This window comes from Enhydra lutris, unplaced genomic scaffold, assembly GCF_002288905.1.
Source record: "Enhydra lutris kenyoni isolate GAN:26980312 unplaced genomic scaffold, ASM228890v2 scaffoldscaffold12, whole genome shotgun sequence".
Taxonomy (NCBI): Eukaryota; Metazoa; Chordata; class Mammalia; order Carnivora; family Mustelidae; genus Enhydra; species Enhydra lutris.
This window is the reverse complement of record NW_019154096.1, coordinates 15,095,885-15,110,554: the sequence shown is the minus strand read 5'-3', so window position 1 is coordinate 15,110,554 and position 14,670 is coordinate 15,095,885. Positions and strand designations below refer to the sequence as shown.

At 43.6% G+C, this 14,670-nt stretch overlaps 1 protein-coding gene across 1 annotated transcript in view; it reads left to right on the top strand.

The window, feature by feature from the left end:
* LOC111144687 (ankyrin 3) overlaps positions 1–14,670 on the top strand; it is a 334,097-nt gene that overhangs the window by 282,937 nt on the left and 36,490 nt on the right. Inside the window, exons 34-37 of the mRNA XM_022499108.1 lie at positions 610–732; positions 1,166–1,192; positions 2,252–2,333; positions 6,447–14,255. Of these exons, the coding sequence (XP_022354816.1) occupies positions 610–732; positions 1,166–1,192; positions 2,252–2,333; positions 6,447–14,255 (8,041 nt within the window). The remainder of the gene's footprint in view (positions 1–609; positions 733–1,165; positions 1,193–2,251; positions 2,334–6,446; positions 14,256–14,670) is intronic.

The window sequence follows — 14,670 nt, the reverse complement described above, 5'->3', positions numbered from 1 at the left end:
AGCCAGGAAAGCTTTATAATTAGTAACAAAGAGTCTTTACCTTTTAAACATCTCAATGATCATTTATGTTCAAGCAGATGTTTGTAAGACCAGACAATCTAGAATAGTAAAATGCATCATATCCGGTTAATGCCCAGTAATGAAATAATGGATGAAATCCAAACTCAGTATTTAAGTTCTGTCTTGATTTCTGATGGAGCCCAAGGACATTCTGGAGATACCTTCCCCCTCCTCAGAGAACAGAAGAACATGGGACAACGGTTTACTGTGTTGGTTATTTGCTGTTATTATCGTTGCTAAAACCAAGGCCTTGAGGAAAACAAATTATTGGACAGGAAGCAAATGCATATAACCCAGACTGTGCAGCAGAATGCCAGGGAAACAAGCGGGCATAGCCGTCCTGGGTCTGATCTCGGAGTTGGGCATTCTAAATCCCGCTGAGTTCACACGTGACCACCGCCGTTGATCTGTAATGGTTACCGCCATCTTTTCCCTTTACTTTGCCCGCCTCTTGAAGGGCTCTGTCAGATAAACCTGTTTAACTCTTGTACAGACGGGAGTCCTCAGAAAAGTCTTTTTCTATAACTGCCAACCACCTAAATCTTCTAGGTTAGAGACACCAGCCAAGAGCCCTGTGGTCGTCTCTCTTTTCTGAAAGAACCAAAGACAACAAAAGGACTGCCTCAAACAGCTGTCTGCAACTTAAATATCACTCTGCCAGCACATAAAAAGGTATCTTTTAATACCGGTTTATTGTAAGTCTCTTCCCCTGGTCTTGGAGAAGTGGGCCCTCGGTATGCAATTAAGGAATGCTTTGTCACATGATTAAAGTTCTTGAAGCTCGAGTTTAATTAGTCTCTGTGTGTAGATTGAGTCTTGTTACTGTGGTGTCAGATTCTTACGGTCTGTACGGTGGAGTCCTCTGTGTATCGCTCCTGCTCCTGCCGCTAGCTCGTAGATTCTTGATTTCGAATAACGCCACACGTTAATTTGCCGTGGATGTACAGTTCTTGATATTTTGTGTTGGCTTAGTTTGATTTGCTTTGCTTTCTTCATTCAGCTTGCATTTGTGCTCCCTACTCAGTCCTTTTCATATCCTGATATTCTTTTCCCTGCTGTCCATTATAATATTCCTTGTCTCTGCAATGCATCTTGGAACCAAAAGGAGACAGAGTCAGATCAAGATGATGAGGTAATATGAACACTTCTGCTTTTACTCTCTCAGAGATAGAAATTAAATCTGTATAAAAGAAGTTGCAGAGGGCTGAAGTGTGGGAACCGTATGCTATTTTTCCAGATCTTAGCGTAAGTGAGCTGAAGGGTATACACTTTTCGTGAAGAATGGTTTGCTCTTCCGCCACATGTACGAGAATACTTGAGGGCATGAAGGAAGATAATCTGGCTAATGATTTAAAAAGAGGAACTAACATTCTTCCAACATTTTTTAAATGTAGTAGCGTGGCATGTATAAATACACATTTGTTCGTATTTTTGCCTAGTATCCACTTTGTATAACATTTAAGTCAAGATACTGAGTAACAGGAAACTTTTAGTGTATAAATTAAGTTGTTCTATTTACTAGAAAATATGTGTCCCATGGCTACTGATAAATATTTGGTATTCTATTTAAAGAAAATTATCCTGGCCATTTTTAAGGGTGTAGTGGTTCCATTTGGTTTTGAATGAATTTTTTCCTTGCAAAGACATCTCTTGCTATTTCCCCAAGCTATAGGATAGTTGGATTTTTAAAACTCCCACCTCAGTATTAATAAATAGAATCCTTATTTCTAACAAAACCGTTAACCTTTTTTTAACCTCACCTATACTCTATGCCTTTCAACATGTAGAAACAACAGCAGTAACCAGAACAAGACCCCGTGTGCCCCTTTTCCTTGAATGTACTCACATAGAGTGACTGTACATCGTGATATATGTGCTTTCAATACCAATAGATTTGGGGAGATTTACTGCTCAGCATCAGAAGTCTCTGTAACGCTCGTCTTGTATTTGTAGTCCCCTGTAGTCTGCTGTGTTGATGCTCTTTCCTTTGCCAAGTGATGGTAATTTGGTTGAGACATAGGGGTGGGGATGTAGACCCACAATAGGAAATGAACATTTTCATGAGGAAAATCCATCAGAAGAAAAATAAAGATAAACGAGGTATCCACATGCCATCCTACAAAATGTTTCAAAACTGTGAAAATGCCCCAAGGAAGTTGGACAGAGTCTCTTTTCCCTTCTCCCTTTCCAGGCTGAGAAAGCAGATCGACGACAGAGCTTCGCGTCTTTAGCTTTACGTAAGCGCTACAGCTACTTGACTGAGCCCGGAATGAGTGAGTTTCCTAACACGTTCTACTAATCTACGTGGGTTTTTACAAGAAGAGGCATTTTTTCTGTACAAACTGAATTTGGGATCTGAATTTGGGGGTCTGAATTTGGGGGTCATTTGAAAACCCAGTGATGAAAGAAAAATTGCCTGCAGGAAAATTTTATCATGAAATCTAAGTGATTTTTTTTTTGTGTACGTAGTTCAAAATATGAAGTAGAAACTCCCTTAGCTCATAAGTTCAAAATGTTTTTTTTTTAAAGCACTATCTCTTTTTTAAATTAGAAACATCTATGTGTTACTTGTCTTTAAAAATCTTGATTTCCCTTGTTTGTTAACTAGGAGATAACGGGCCAATATTGATTCAGATCTAAATATTGCTTCAGATTCTCTAAAGGGAAATATTCATTTTTATATATGTGGGATGGTAGAATGAATGATAAAGTAACTTTGATTGTCATCTCATTTTTCTTAATATAGGTAGATCATTAGATCTTAGTCCTGATTCTCCTTCTTCCCAGTTTGCAAGAATTAGATTTTCCTACCGTCTTGAGGTAGCACTTCTATACTGATTCCTTATTTCCTCCTTCCTCTCACCCCAACCCCTCCCCCACTGCCCTTTATTAAACACCAGTTCCAAGGCTAGTCTTCACTAGACTGGCTAAGCCCTTTTCTCCTCTCAGTGATTGTTTTGGTTCATTGTTAACTGGCTTGCAAGTATCAAGGTATAAATCCACTCAGTCATACTCATTCATCTGTCTCCCTCTCCACCTCATCCTTTCCTGTTCCCTCAGCCCTCCAGCGAATCCCTCCCCCAACAGGAGCTAAGAATGCTGAGAGCAGCACCATGTTTGATCCATCAGAAGAGGATTTTTACAAAAATTATTAAGTTAGCAGACAATTTCTAGCTACTTTTCATTACTTACCACTAATTTGCGTTCAGGAGAGATTGGAAATTTACCAGTAAGAGCCACAAGTTTGGTTTTTCCCACCTTCCCTGAATTCTTGTTTCGGTGGGCCAAGATAGCACATTAAATGTGCATCAGGAACACTTCGTTTAGAGGTCTTAGTATAATCTTCTGAGTCTAGCTCCTTGACTACTAGGGAAGCTTTTATATTCAGACACAAAATGGAGAGCATAAGAGAAATGAAATGCTACCACACTCATGAATGTTCTTCCGGATCTCAGTTTTTGCCTCTAGCATAAATGTCTAAATCCTTCCAGAACCACAAAGGCTAAGTTTAACCCCTATTATCACAAAGCAGGGACAGTATATGTGTATAACTAAGTGGTTTTTTCAATACGACTACATCTGCTGGGTAGAAGTTTTCTTGGGAATACTATTTTGCCTCAGAGCTAAGGCTCTCAGAGTAGCTGGTTGGGACTCCTAGGCAATGTCCTTAAGATTTGAACAATCTCCATGACCAGCTCCTTTAGGTCCAAGGCACTTCTGGGCAGGTGAGCTCCCATATGATTCTGGTCCCTAAGATATCTGGGGGAGATATATGAGTTTAAGGTGAGGTCTACGCTAAGTCAACTGAATTTTTCCCACTTGTGGAAGTATTGCTATTTTTTAGTTAGTTTCAGTTATAGTATAATACGTGGCTTGTTGTCCTTGACTTTTGATAGAAGGAAGAGGGTCCTTTTCTCTGTTTTATGAAAGGGAGCATAATGGTGGTAAACAGAGGAATGGAAAGAACTAAGATGGGACTGTAAGGAAACTAAGGAAATGCTATGGCCCCTTAATTGGTGTTAGAACTCCAAATGATGCAGATATTCCCTCAGTACCCTGCCCTTTCAAACCATACTGCCCCCCAAATAAAGAGTCTGGTGTAGTTCAGTGCCTGACATCCAGAACCTCCCAGAAATTTTCTTTGTTATAAAGGGCATCCCAGAGTATGTGTCATTAAAGCATAAAATGTGTAACTGATCAGTAAATTGGCGGCTTCATGAGAAGAATAAAACCATACATGTGGTTTAGAGGACTTCTTTGCTTAATGGAGCCAGCCTTCAGTGGTAAAGGCGAGATGCTGTGCCAGGTTCTGTTAGTTATAAAAATAAATTCTCATGAGACATTGAACTGAGCCCAAGTCACTGAATTGAAGGAATCTCCAAACCTTCCATTTGCACTGTGTGTTTCCAAAAGAGTTAAGCAATATAATATTGAGAATTATGACTAGGAGGGGGTAACGAGCGGGTGAGTTTTTCCTCAGTTCTTCCACATTTCTTTAGAATAATATGTAAGCTTAGAAGAGGACATGTTCTGAATGTCTGAATTTAAATGTACACTAGGACTGAAAATCTTCACCCTTGTGGGAGTAGCTGCTAATCCAAGGACTGGATTATAGCACTGGCCCGGGCACGGCATGAAGAGGAGCATAAAAGATGAAGCAGATTCTCATTTCCTCTTCGCGTGTCACTATTATTCTGCACCAGTGCTTTCTGGGAGCGAAACTGTACTCAACTTTGACATAGACCGCTAGCCCTTGGCAGGCATTCCAAATCTCTGTGACCAACTCGGTTTGTTTGCTAGAGCTGTAGAAGTAGAGAGGACCAAGTGCGTGCTTGCTCTCCCCCGGCGAGTGTGCTTACCTCATTTGTGTGTTTCTCGTCCCATTGCCAGATGAATGCTGGTATTAAATCCATCTTTCCCAGTGGGAGGTCTGCCTCATGGTTGCTCCGGTGTTTGGGGTATCTATGAGTCCAATGAACATTCTGGAAAGGCACCAGAATTCATACCTTTGCCATGGATAAAAATGTATACAGATATATGCCGTATCCCACTGCAGATACTTAAATGTGGGGTGCTAAAAATATGACTGCTTTTTTAGATTTTTCCCATGATACCTTTTGAGAATTAAAAGTAATTCTGAAAATTGTGGGGAAAAAAAATATCCAAAATGAACTATGTGCTTTTATCCATAATGAAGAGAACTCCAGATGTGGACACATTTAGTTGCAGATATGTTTTAAATAGGCAGTATTAAATATTTTCCTAAAGTCTCAAAAGGTACCAAGATTTTGCATCTCATGGAAAAAGTGTACTCTTCTTTCTAAATGCTCTTGTGGAAATATTTTTAAAGTTTATATATTGTGCATAATATGGCATAAAAATTGTATTACTTCATTGGCTTGTTTGCCATGATATATTGCGCATGATAAAATGTTTTCAGTTGCTTTGCTTGCTTATGGTAACCATGACCCATATTTTCTGCTTTTTTTCCCCTTTGTGTGTATGTACACATGCATTTTTAAATCACTTCATATTCCATTTTCTTTTTTCCTCACCAAAAGGAATATGCTGCATGGAAACAATAAATGCAAACATTCCTTTTCTTTGTTTTTTTTTTTTTTTTCTTTTAAACTTCTGACTCAGAAAATTTCTTGCTCTTATTGGCTTTTTATGGGTGTGAAGCATAACCGAATTGTGCATGGAAGGTACAGATTTAAAATACAGTGGCTTCACAGTTTGCACATCAGTTGCCTGTCACCTAAAAGTTAACTTGGATTCTGCATGAAATAGGCTTGAGTAGTTTTCTAAAAAAGAGTTCTAGATATTTAATGTATAGTGACACATCGATACGGTTCTAAGTAGATGCAATCAGTATCACCGAAAGGTTCGAGCAGAGGGAACGTTAGACATCGCTAAAATGAAAGTTATACGGTTGCACAAAACAAACTTGTACCTATACAGGCAAAGCAGAGTGGCTGCTGATAATTTCAAAACCAGCACATAAGAAAGTCAATAGGAAGTAAGGGAACGGTTTTCCATTGTGGTTATTTTTCTCATCATTAATTCTTTCCTCATGTTTTCTGTTTCTCATTGTTGGCCTCTTTGGTTGCGATGTGCTTTTTCTGTCTTTCATTTCACATTGCTCTGTTTTTTCTTTGTTTGTTTGTTTATTTTTAACTTTGGATTAGTTATGTCTGTGGAATTTTTTTTTCCTCTTTTACTTTAATTGTTCCTTTTGCCTCTTCCATTCTAAATCATGCAAACAATTGTACTTGCTTTTGTAATATTTCAAAGTTTACTGACCAATTTTTTTCTCTGGTCTCTCTGTTTCTCAACCATTTTTGTTGATTTTTGTGTTTGATTTCATTTTAAAATTTAAGAAACAGTTGAACGGAGTGCAGGAGCAACAAGATCCCTCCCCACCACTTACTCATACAAGCCATTCTTTTCTACAAGACCATACCAGTCCTGGACAACAGCTCCGGTTACAGTGCCTGGGCCAGCCAAGTCAGGCTTCACTTCCTTATCAAGCTCTTCCTCTAACACGCCATCAGCTTCTCCGTTAAAATCAATATGGTCTGTTTCGACTCCTTCTCCAATCAAATCCACGTTAGGCGCATCAACTACATCTTCAGTTAAATCCATTAGTGATGTGGCATCTCCAATTAGATCCTTTCGGACAATGTCTTCACCGATAAAAACAGTGGTGTCACAATCTCCATACAATATCCAAGTTTCCTCTGGTAACCTCATTAGAGCTCCCACAGTCCCAGAGGCCTTGCCTTTAAAAGGGCTGGCATCCAGTTCTACGTTTTCCTCCCGCACCTCTCCAGTGACTACAGCAGGGTCTCTTCTGGAGAGGTCGTCCATTACTATGACACCCCCTGCCTCCCCCAAGTCAAACATTAATATGTATTCCTCAAGTTTGCCATTTAAGTCAATTATTACATCAGCAGCACCGCTAATATCTTCGCCTCTAAAGTCAGTGGTGTCTCCAGCTAAATCAGCAGTTGATGTCATTTCATCGGCGAAGGTCACGATGGCCTCTTCTCTCTCATCACCTGTGAAACAGATGCCCGGACACGCAGAGGTAGCATTGGTCAACGGCTCTATTTCCCCTCTCAAGTATCCGTCATCGTCAACGTTAGTTAACGGATGCAAAGCCACTGCCACGTTACAGGAAAAAATTTCTACAGCTACAAACTCTGTGAGCTCTGTGGTTAATGCAGCCACTGACACAGTTGAGAAAGTGTTTTCTACCACAACAGCAATGCCATTTTCCCCACTCAGGTCATACGTTTCTTCGACACCATCAGCTTTTCAGTCTCTAAGAACTCCTTCCGCAAGTGCACTCTATACATCCCTTGGGTCGTCGATATCTGCAACTACCTCATCTGTAACTTCATCGATAATAACAGTGCCAGTATACTCTGTAGTCAATGTTTTGCCGGAACCAGCATTAAAGAAACTTCCAGACTCTAGTTCACTTACAAAATCAGCAGCAGCCTTGCTGTCCCCCATTAAAACATTGACTACGGAGACACGTCCTCAGCCCCATTTCAATCGAACTTCATCTCCAGTTAAGTCATCTTTGTTCCTTGCACCCTCTGCCCTTAAGCTGTCTACACCATCCTCTTTATCTTCCAGTCAGGAAATATTAAAAGACGTGGCTGAAATGAAAGAAGACCTCATGCGGATGACTGCGATCCTACAAACAGACGTGCCTGAGGAGAAGCCATTCCAACCCGAGCTCCCCAAAGAAGGGAGAATCGACGATGAAGAACCTTTCAAAATCGTTGAGAAAGTAAAGGAAGACTTAGTGAAAGTGAGCGAAATCCTTAAGAAAGATGTGTGTGTAGATAACAAAGGACCGCCCAAATCGCCAAAGAGTGACAAAGGACTCTCTCCCGAAGACGACTGGATAGAGTTTAGTTCAGAAGAAATAAGGGAGGCAAGGCAGCAAGCCGCAGCAAGCCATTCTCCATCTCTGCCGGAGAGAGTACAAGTGAAAGCAAAAGCGGCCTCCGAGAAGGATTATAACTTGACCAAAGTTATTGATTACTTAACAAACGATATTGGGAGTAGTTCATTGACAAATTTAAAGTACAAGTTTGAGGATGCAAAGAAGGATGGCGAAGAGCGACAGAAAAGGATCTTGAAGCCAGCGATCGCTTTGCAGGAACACAAACTCAAAATGCCGCCAGCCTCCATGAGGCCCTCCACCTCTGAGAAAGAGTTGTGTAAAATGGCCGACTCCTTTTTCGGAACAGATACCATTTTAGAGTCTCCGGATGACTTTTCTCAACACGACCAGGACAAAAGCCCCTTGTCTGACAGTGGCTTTGAGACAAGAAGTGAGAAAACGCCTTCAGCCCCACAGAGCGCTGAGAGCACTGGTCCTAAGCCACTCTTTCACGAAGTCCCCATCCCTCCTGTCATCACAGAAACAAGAACTGAAGTGGTGCATGTTATCAGGAGCTATGAGCCCTCAGCGGGAGATGCTCCCCCGGGCCCACCGGAGGAGCCCGTGTCACCGAAACCGTCGCCTACTTTTACGGAACTGGAACCAAAGCCCACCACCTCTAGTATTAAGGAAAAAGTTAAGGCGTTCCAAATGAAAGCCAATGGTGACGAAGACGACCACAGCCGAGTTTTGAGCAAAGGCATGCGTGTTAAAGAAGAGACCCACATAACCACAACCACCCGAATGGTCTATCATTCCCCACCAGGCAGCGAAGGTGCCTCCGAAAGAATTGAGGAAACCATGTCAGTCCACGACATCATGAAGGCCTTTCAGTCCGGGCGGGACCCTTCCAAAGAACTGGCAGGTCTGTTTGAGCATAAGTCGGCCGTGCCTCCAGACGTTCACAAGTCTGCGGCTGAAACCCCAGCCCAGCATGCAGAGAAGGACAACCAAATGAAACCCAAACTGGAGCGTATAATAGAAGTCCACATCGAAAAAGGTAACCAAGCTGAGCCCACTGAAGTCATTATTAGAGAAACCAAAAAGCATCCAGAGAAGGAAATGTATGTATATCAGAAAGACTTATCCCGGGGAGATATTAACCTAAAAGATTTTCTGCCAGAAAAACACGATGCTTTTCCTTGTCCAGAGGAGCAGGGTCAGCAAGAAGAAGAAGAGCTTACTGCCGAAGAGTCATTGCCTTCTTATCTGGAGTCTTCCAGAGTGAACACTCCTGTGTCCCAAGAAGAAGATAGTCGCCCTAGTTCTGCTCAACTCATATCTGATGACTCTTATAAAACGTTGAAGCTTTTGAGTCAACACTCCATAGAATACCATGACGATGAGTTGTCAGAACTAAGAGGGGAGTCTTACAGGTTTGCTGAGAAAATGCTTCTGTCAGAAAAGCTAGATGTGTCTCATTCTGATACCGAGGAATCGGTTACAGACCATGCAGGACCCCCTAGCTCAGAGTTACAGGGGTCTGATAAGCGGTCCAGAGAAAAAGTAGTCACTGCCCCCAAAAAAGAAATCCTCTCCAAAATCTATAAAGATGTGTCTGAAAATGGTGTAGGTAAAGTGTCTAAAGATGAGCATTTTGATAAAGTGACAGTGTTGCACTATTCTGGCGATGTTAGTAGTCCAAAACATGCCATGTGGATGCGCTTTACTGAGGACAGATTAGACAGAGGTAGAGAGAAGTTGATATATGAAGATAGGGTGGACAGGACTGTGAAGGAAGCTGAAGAAAAACTGACTGAAGTGTCACAGTTTTTTCGTGACAAAACCGAAAAGCTAAACGATGAACTGCAGTCCCCAGAGAAAAAGCCACGCCCTCGAAATGGCAAAGAGTACTCTTCTCAGAGCTCTCCGGGGAGCAGCCCCGAGAAGGTCCTGCTGACAGAACTGTTGGCATCCAGTGACGAGTGGGTTAAGGCAAGGCAGCATGGCCATGACGGACAAGGCGTCCCCACAGCCGATGAGCAGAAAGCAGCCAGTCCGCCCAGCAGCCCGGAGAAGAAGGTTCTGTCCCCACAGCCCGACGACAGCAAGCCCACAGAGGAGACCCAAGAGAGCGTTTCACAGAGCAAGGCACCAGAAGGGCCCCAGTCTGGGTTTCAGCTCAAACAATCCAAGCTCAGTTCCATTAGATTAAAATTTGAACAAGGCGCACAGGCAAAAAGCAAGGACGTGTCTCAAGAAGACAGAAAGCCAGAGGGCCAGTCGAGAATCCCCATTAAAAAAATCCAGGAGAGCAAGCTGCCCGTCTACCAAGTGTTTGCTAGAGAAAAGCAGCTGAAGGCCGTAGACCTCTCAGACGAAAGCGTATCCGTGCAGAACGATCTGATGGTACTCAAGGCTACAGACGAGCACACACACAGCGGCGAGCTTGTCGTAAATGATTCTGGCTCCGAGGATGTGGAAACACAGAGGACTGAAATGTCAAGTAAAGCCATGCCTGACTATTTTTCTGAGCAACAGGCTAAAGACTTGGCATGTCATGTGACCTCAGATGTAGCAACTAAGGGACCATGGGACAAAAAGGTCTTTAGAACATGGGAAAGTTCTGGAGCCACTAACAATAAGTCTCAGAAAGAAAAACTCTCGCATGTACTTGTTCACGATGTAAGAGAGAATCACGTTGGTCACCCTGACAGTAAGATTGTTGATCAGAGGAATGAGTTTATGTCTGTGACTGAGAGAGAACACAAGTTGTTAACGAATGGCTCTCTCTCAGAAATTAAGGAAATGACTGTAAAATCTCCCTCCAAAAAGGTCTTATATAGGGAATATGTTGTGAAAGAAGGGGGACGGCCGGGTGGGCCTCTGGAACAAGCTCCGAGGAGGAGTGAGAGCTCAGCCGTGTCGCACATCCCGGTCAGAGCTGCGGAGGGAAGGAGGATGCTGTCATCTGATATCCCCGATGGCTTTGGCGAGCAGTCGACGTTCCCCCAACATGAACTATCGCAAAAGTTGCCCCGGTCCAGTATGAGTAAAGAGACGGTTGAGGCACAGCACTTTAATTCTATAGAAGACGAAAAAGTTACCTATTCAGAAATCAGCAAGGTTTCCAAACGTCAGAGTTACGTAGGCTTATGCCCTCCTCTCGATGAAACCGAAACCTCTCCCACCAAATCTCCTGATTCCTTAGAGTTTAGCCCAGGGAAGGAATCTCCCCCTAGTGATGTGTTCGACCACAGTCCCCTTGACGGATTGGAAAGAGTTTCTCCACTAGCCCAGACAGAGGGAGGGAAAGACATAAAAACTTTACCGGTGTATGTCAGTTTTGTACAGGTGGGGAAGCAATATGAAAAGGAGATACAACAAGGAAGTATAAAAAAGATCATAAGTCAGGAGTGTAAGACAGTACAAGAGACCAGGGGGACCTTTTATACAACTAGGCAGCAAAAGCAGCCTCCTTCTCCCCAAGGTAGTCCAGAAGACGACACTCTAGAGCAAGTTTCCTTTCTAGACAGCTCTGGGAAAAGCCCTTTAACCCCAGAAACGCCCAGTTCAGAGGAAGTGAGTTACGAATTTACGTCTAAGACACCAGACTCGCTCATAGCTTACATACCAGGCAAACCCAGCCCAATTCCCGAGGTTTCTGAGGAGTCTGAGGAGGAGGAGCAGGCTAAATCAGCCTCCTTAAAGCAGACTACGGTGGAGGAAGTAACCGTTGACCGCGAAACGCCTACCGATGTCAGCAAAGACTCTAACCAAAGACCCAAAAGCAATCGAGTTGCCTATATTGAATTTCCCCCTCCTCCACCACTGGATGCAGACCAGATAGAGCCGGATAAGAAACCTCATTATCTCCCCGAAAGAGAGGCGGACATGATTGAAGTCAGTCTGCGGGATGAGCATGACAAGTACCAGCTGGCCGAACCGGTCATCCGAGTGCAGCCGCCCTCGCCAGTTCCCCCGGGGGCTGACGTCAGTGATTCGAGCGATGACGAGTCCATCTATCAGCCTGTCCCTGTTAAGAAATACACCTTCAAATTAAAGGAAGTGGACGACGAACAAAAGGATATAACAAAATCCAAAGCTCCTGCTGACAAGCCTTCCAGCCAGAAGGAACTGGAAACGAATGGATCTGGAAAAGATCACGAGTTTGGCCTTGGCCTCGATTCACCTCAGAACGAAACCGCCCAGAATGGGAACAATGACCAGTCTGTCACGGAGTGTTCCATCGCCACCACGGCCGAGTTTTCTCATGACACCGATGCCACAGAGATCGACTCTCTGGATGGCTACGACCTGCAAGACGAAGACGATGGCTTGACGGAGAGTGATTCGAAACTCCCAAGTCAAACCATGGAAATTAAGAAAGATGTCTGGAACACGGAGGGCATTCTGAAGCCGGCCGATCGCTCCTTTAGCCAAAGTAAACTTGAAGTTATCGAAGAGGAAGGAAGGATGGGACCCGACGAAGAGAAGCCACCTTCTAAAAGTTCCTCATCTGAAAAGACTCCTGATAAGACTGAGCAGAAATCGGGGGCCCAGTTCTTCACCCTAGAAGGCAGACATCCTGACAGATCAGTGTTTCCTGATACTTACTTCAGTTACAAAGTAGATGAAGAATTTGCCACTCCTTTCAAAACAGTAGCTACCAAAGGTCTAGATTTTGATCCTTGGTCTAATAACCGAGGGGATGATGAAGTTTTTGACGGTAAATCACGGGAAGATGAAACTAAGCCCTTTGGTCTGGCTGTGGAAGACCGCTCTCCAGCAACAACCCCTGATACAACGCCCGCCCGAACGCCAACTGACGAAAGTACCCCAACTAGTGAGCCTAACCCCTTCCCATTTCACGAAGGGAAAATGTTTGAGATGACTCGCAGTGGTGCAATTGACATGAGCAAGAGGGATTTTGTTGAAGAGAGGCTCCAATTTTTCCAGATTGGTGAGCATACTTCTGAAGGGAAGTCAGGGGACCAGGGGGAAGGGGATAAAAGTATGGTCACTGCCACACCACAGCCACAGTCAGGGGACACCACTGTAGAAACCAATCTAGAGAGAAATGTAGAGGCACCTCCAGTCGAACCCAACCCCAGCAGCCCGACCAGCGGAGAGTGTCAGGAAGGCACAGCCAGTAGTGGCTCCCTGGAGAGATCGGCAGCAGCCACTGGCGCCTCTAAAGTTGACCCCAAGTTGCGCACGCCTATAAAAATGGGAATTTCTGCATCCACCATGACCATGAAGAAAGAAGGCTCTGGAGAAGTGACAGATAAGATAGAAGCTGTGATGACCAGTTGTCAGGGACTAGAGAATGAAACTATCACAATGATTCCAAGTACAGCCAATAGCCACATGGGCACTAGGCCCCAGGAAAAACACGATTTCCAGAAAGATAACTTTAATAACAACAACAATTTGGATTCTTCCACTATACAGACAGATAACATTACAAGTAATGTAGTTCTGACAGAACATTCTGCACCCACTTGTACCACAGAGAAAGCTAATCCAGTGAAAATCTCATCAGGAAAAAAGACAGGGGTACTGCAAGGACACTGTGTAAGAGATAATAAGCAGAAGGTTCTTGGAGAGCAGCAAAAGACCAAGGAACCGATAGGGATTAGGCGAAAATCCAAACTTCCCATAAAGGCCACCTCACCAAAAGATATCTGCCCACCAAGTCATATGCCAAACACGAAAGTGAGTAAAACGAAGCAGGTCAGTCAATCTGAGAAAACCAAAACCCTTATTGCTTCTTCATGTGTAGACGTAAAGTCCAGAATTCCAGTAAAAGACACACACAGGGATAACGCAGTTAGGAGAGCATGTGCCACACAAAAGCAAGGCCAGCCAGAGAAAGGCAAGGCCAAACAGCTTCCATCCAAGTTGCCAGTAAAGGTAAGACCCACCTGTGTCACCAGCACTACCAGCACCACCACCAGCACTACCACCACCACCACCACCACCACCACAGTAAAAGTTAGGAAAAGTCAGCTTAAGGAAGTATGTAAACACTCCATTGAATATTTTAAGGGAATTAGTGGTGAGACCTTAAAGCTTGTGGACCGCCTCTCGGAAGAAGACAAAAAGATGCAGTCTGAGTTGTCCGATGAGGAAGACAGTACCTCAAGAAACACGTCGTTGTCCGAGACTTCCCGGGGTGGCCCGCCTTCAGTTACAACGAAGTCCGCTAGAGATAAGAAAACAGAGGCAACACCTTTAAAATCAAAGAGTGAAAAGGCCGGCAGTGAGAGAAGGAGCAGTAGGAGGACTGGTGAGGACGAAGGCAGTCAGGTCTCTCGAGCACTCTTTGCTCACATCCTGGAGAACGAGCGTAGTTCGTAAACACTTTCCAACTTGTAGAGCCTAGTGCATGCACTGTTGTGATTGCCTGTGCGGTGACTTAACTGTAGTTTCTCATTCTGTCTTTGTCATCTGTGTGTGCTGTCTCTACACTCTTCTCTCTCCCTTTGAACCAAATGACACCGTAGGCCGCTAGGGAAGCATGCTGAAGATATTGGTGTCATTCAAGATAAGCAGCTTTTTTTCTTTTTTTAATGTACTAATAATGATTCTGTCAAAGTCAAAGCTCAGATGCTGAAATCCCATCATGGTGTTTTCACCGACGCAATGATTCTATAACAGTTGTCCGGTAGCTAGCTCGTCAGCATGTTCGATTCCATCACATT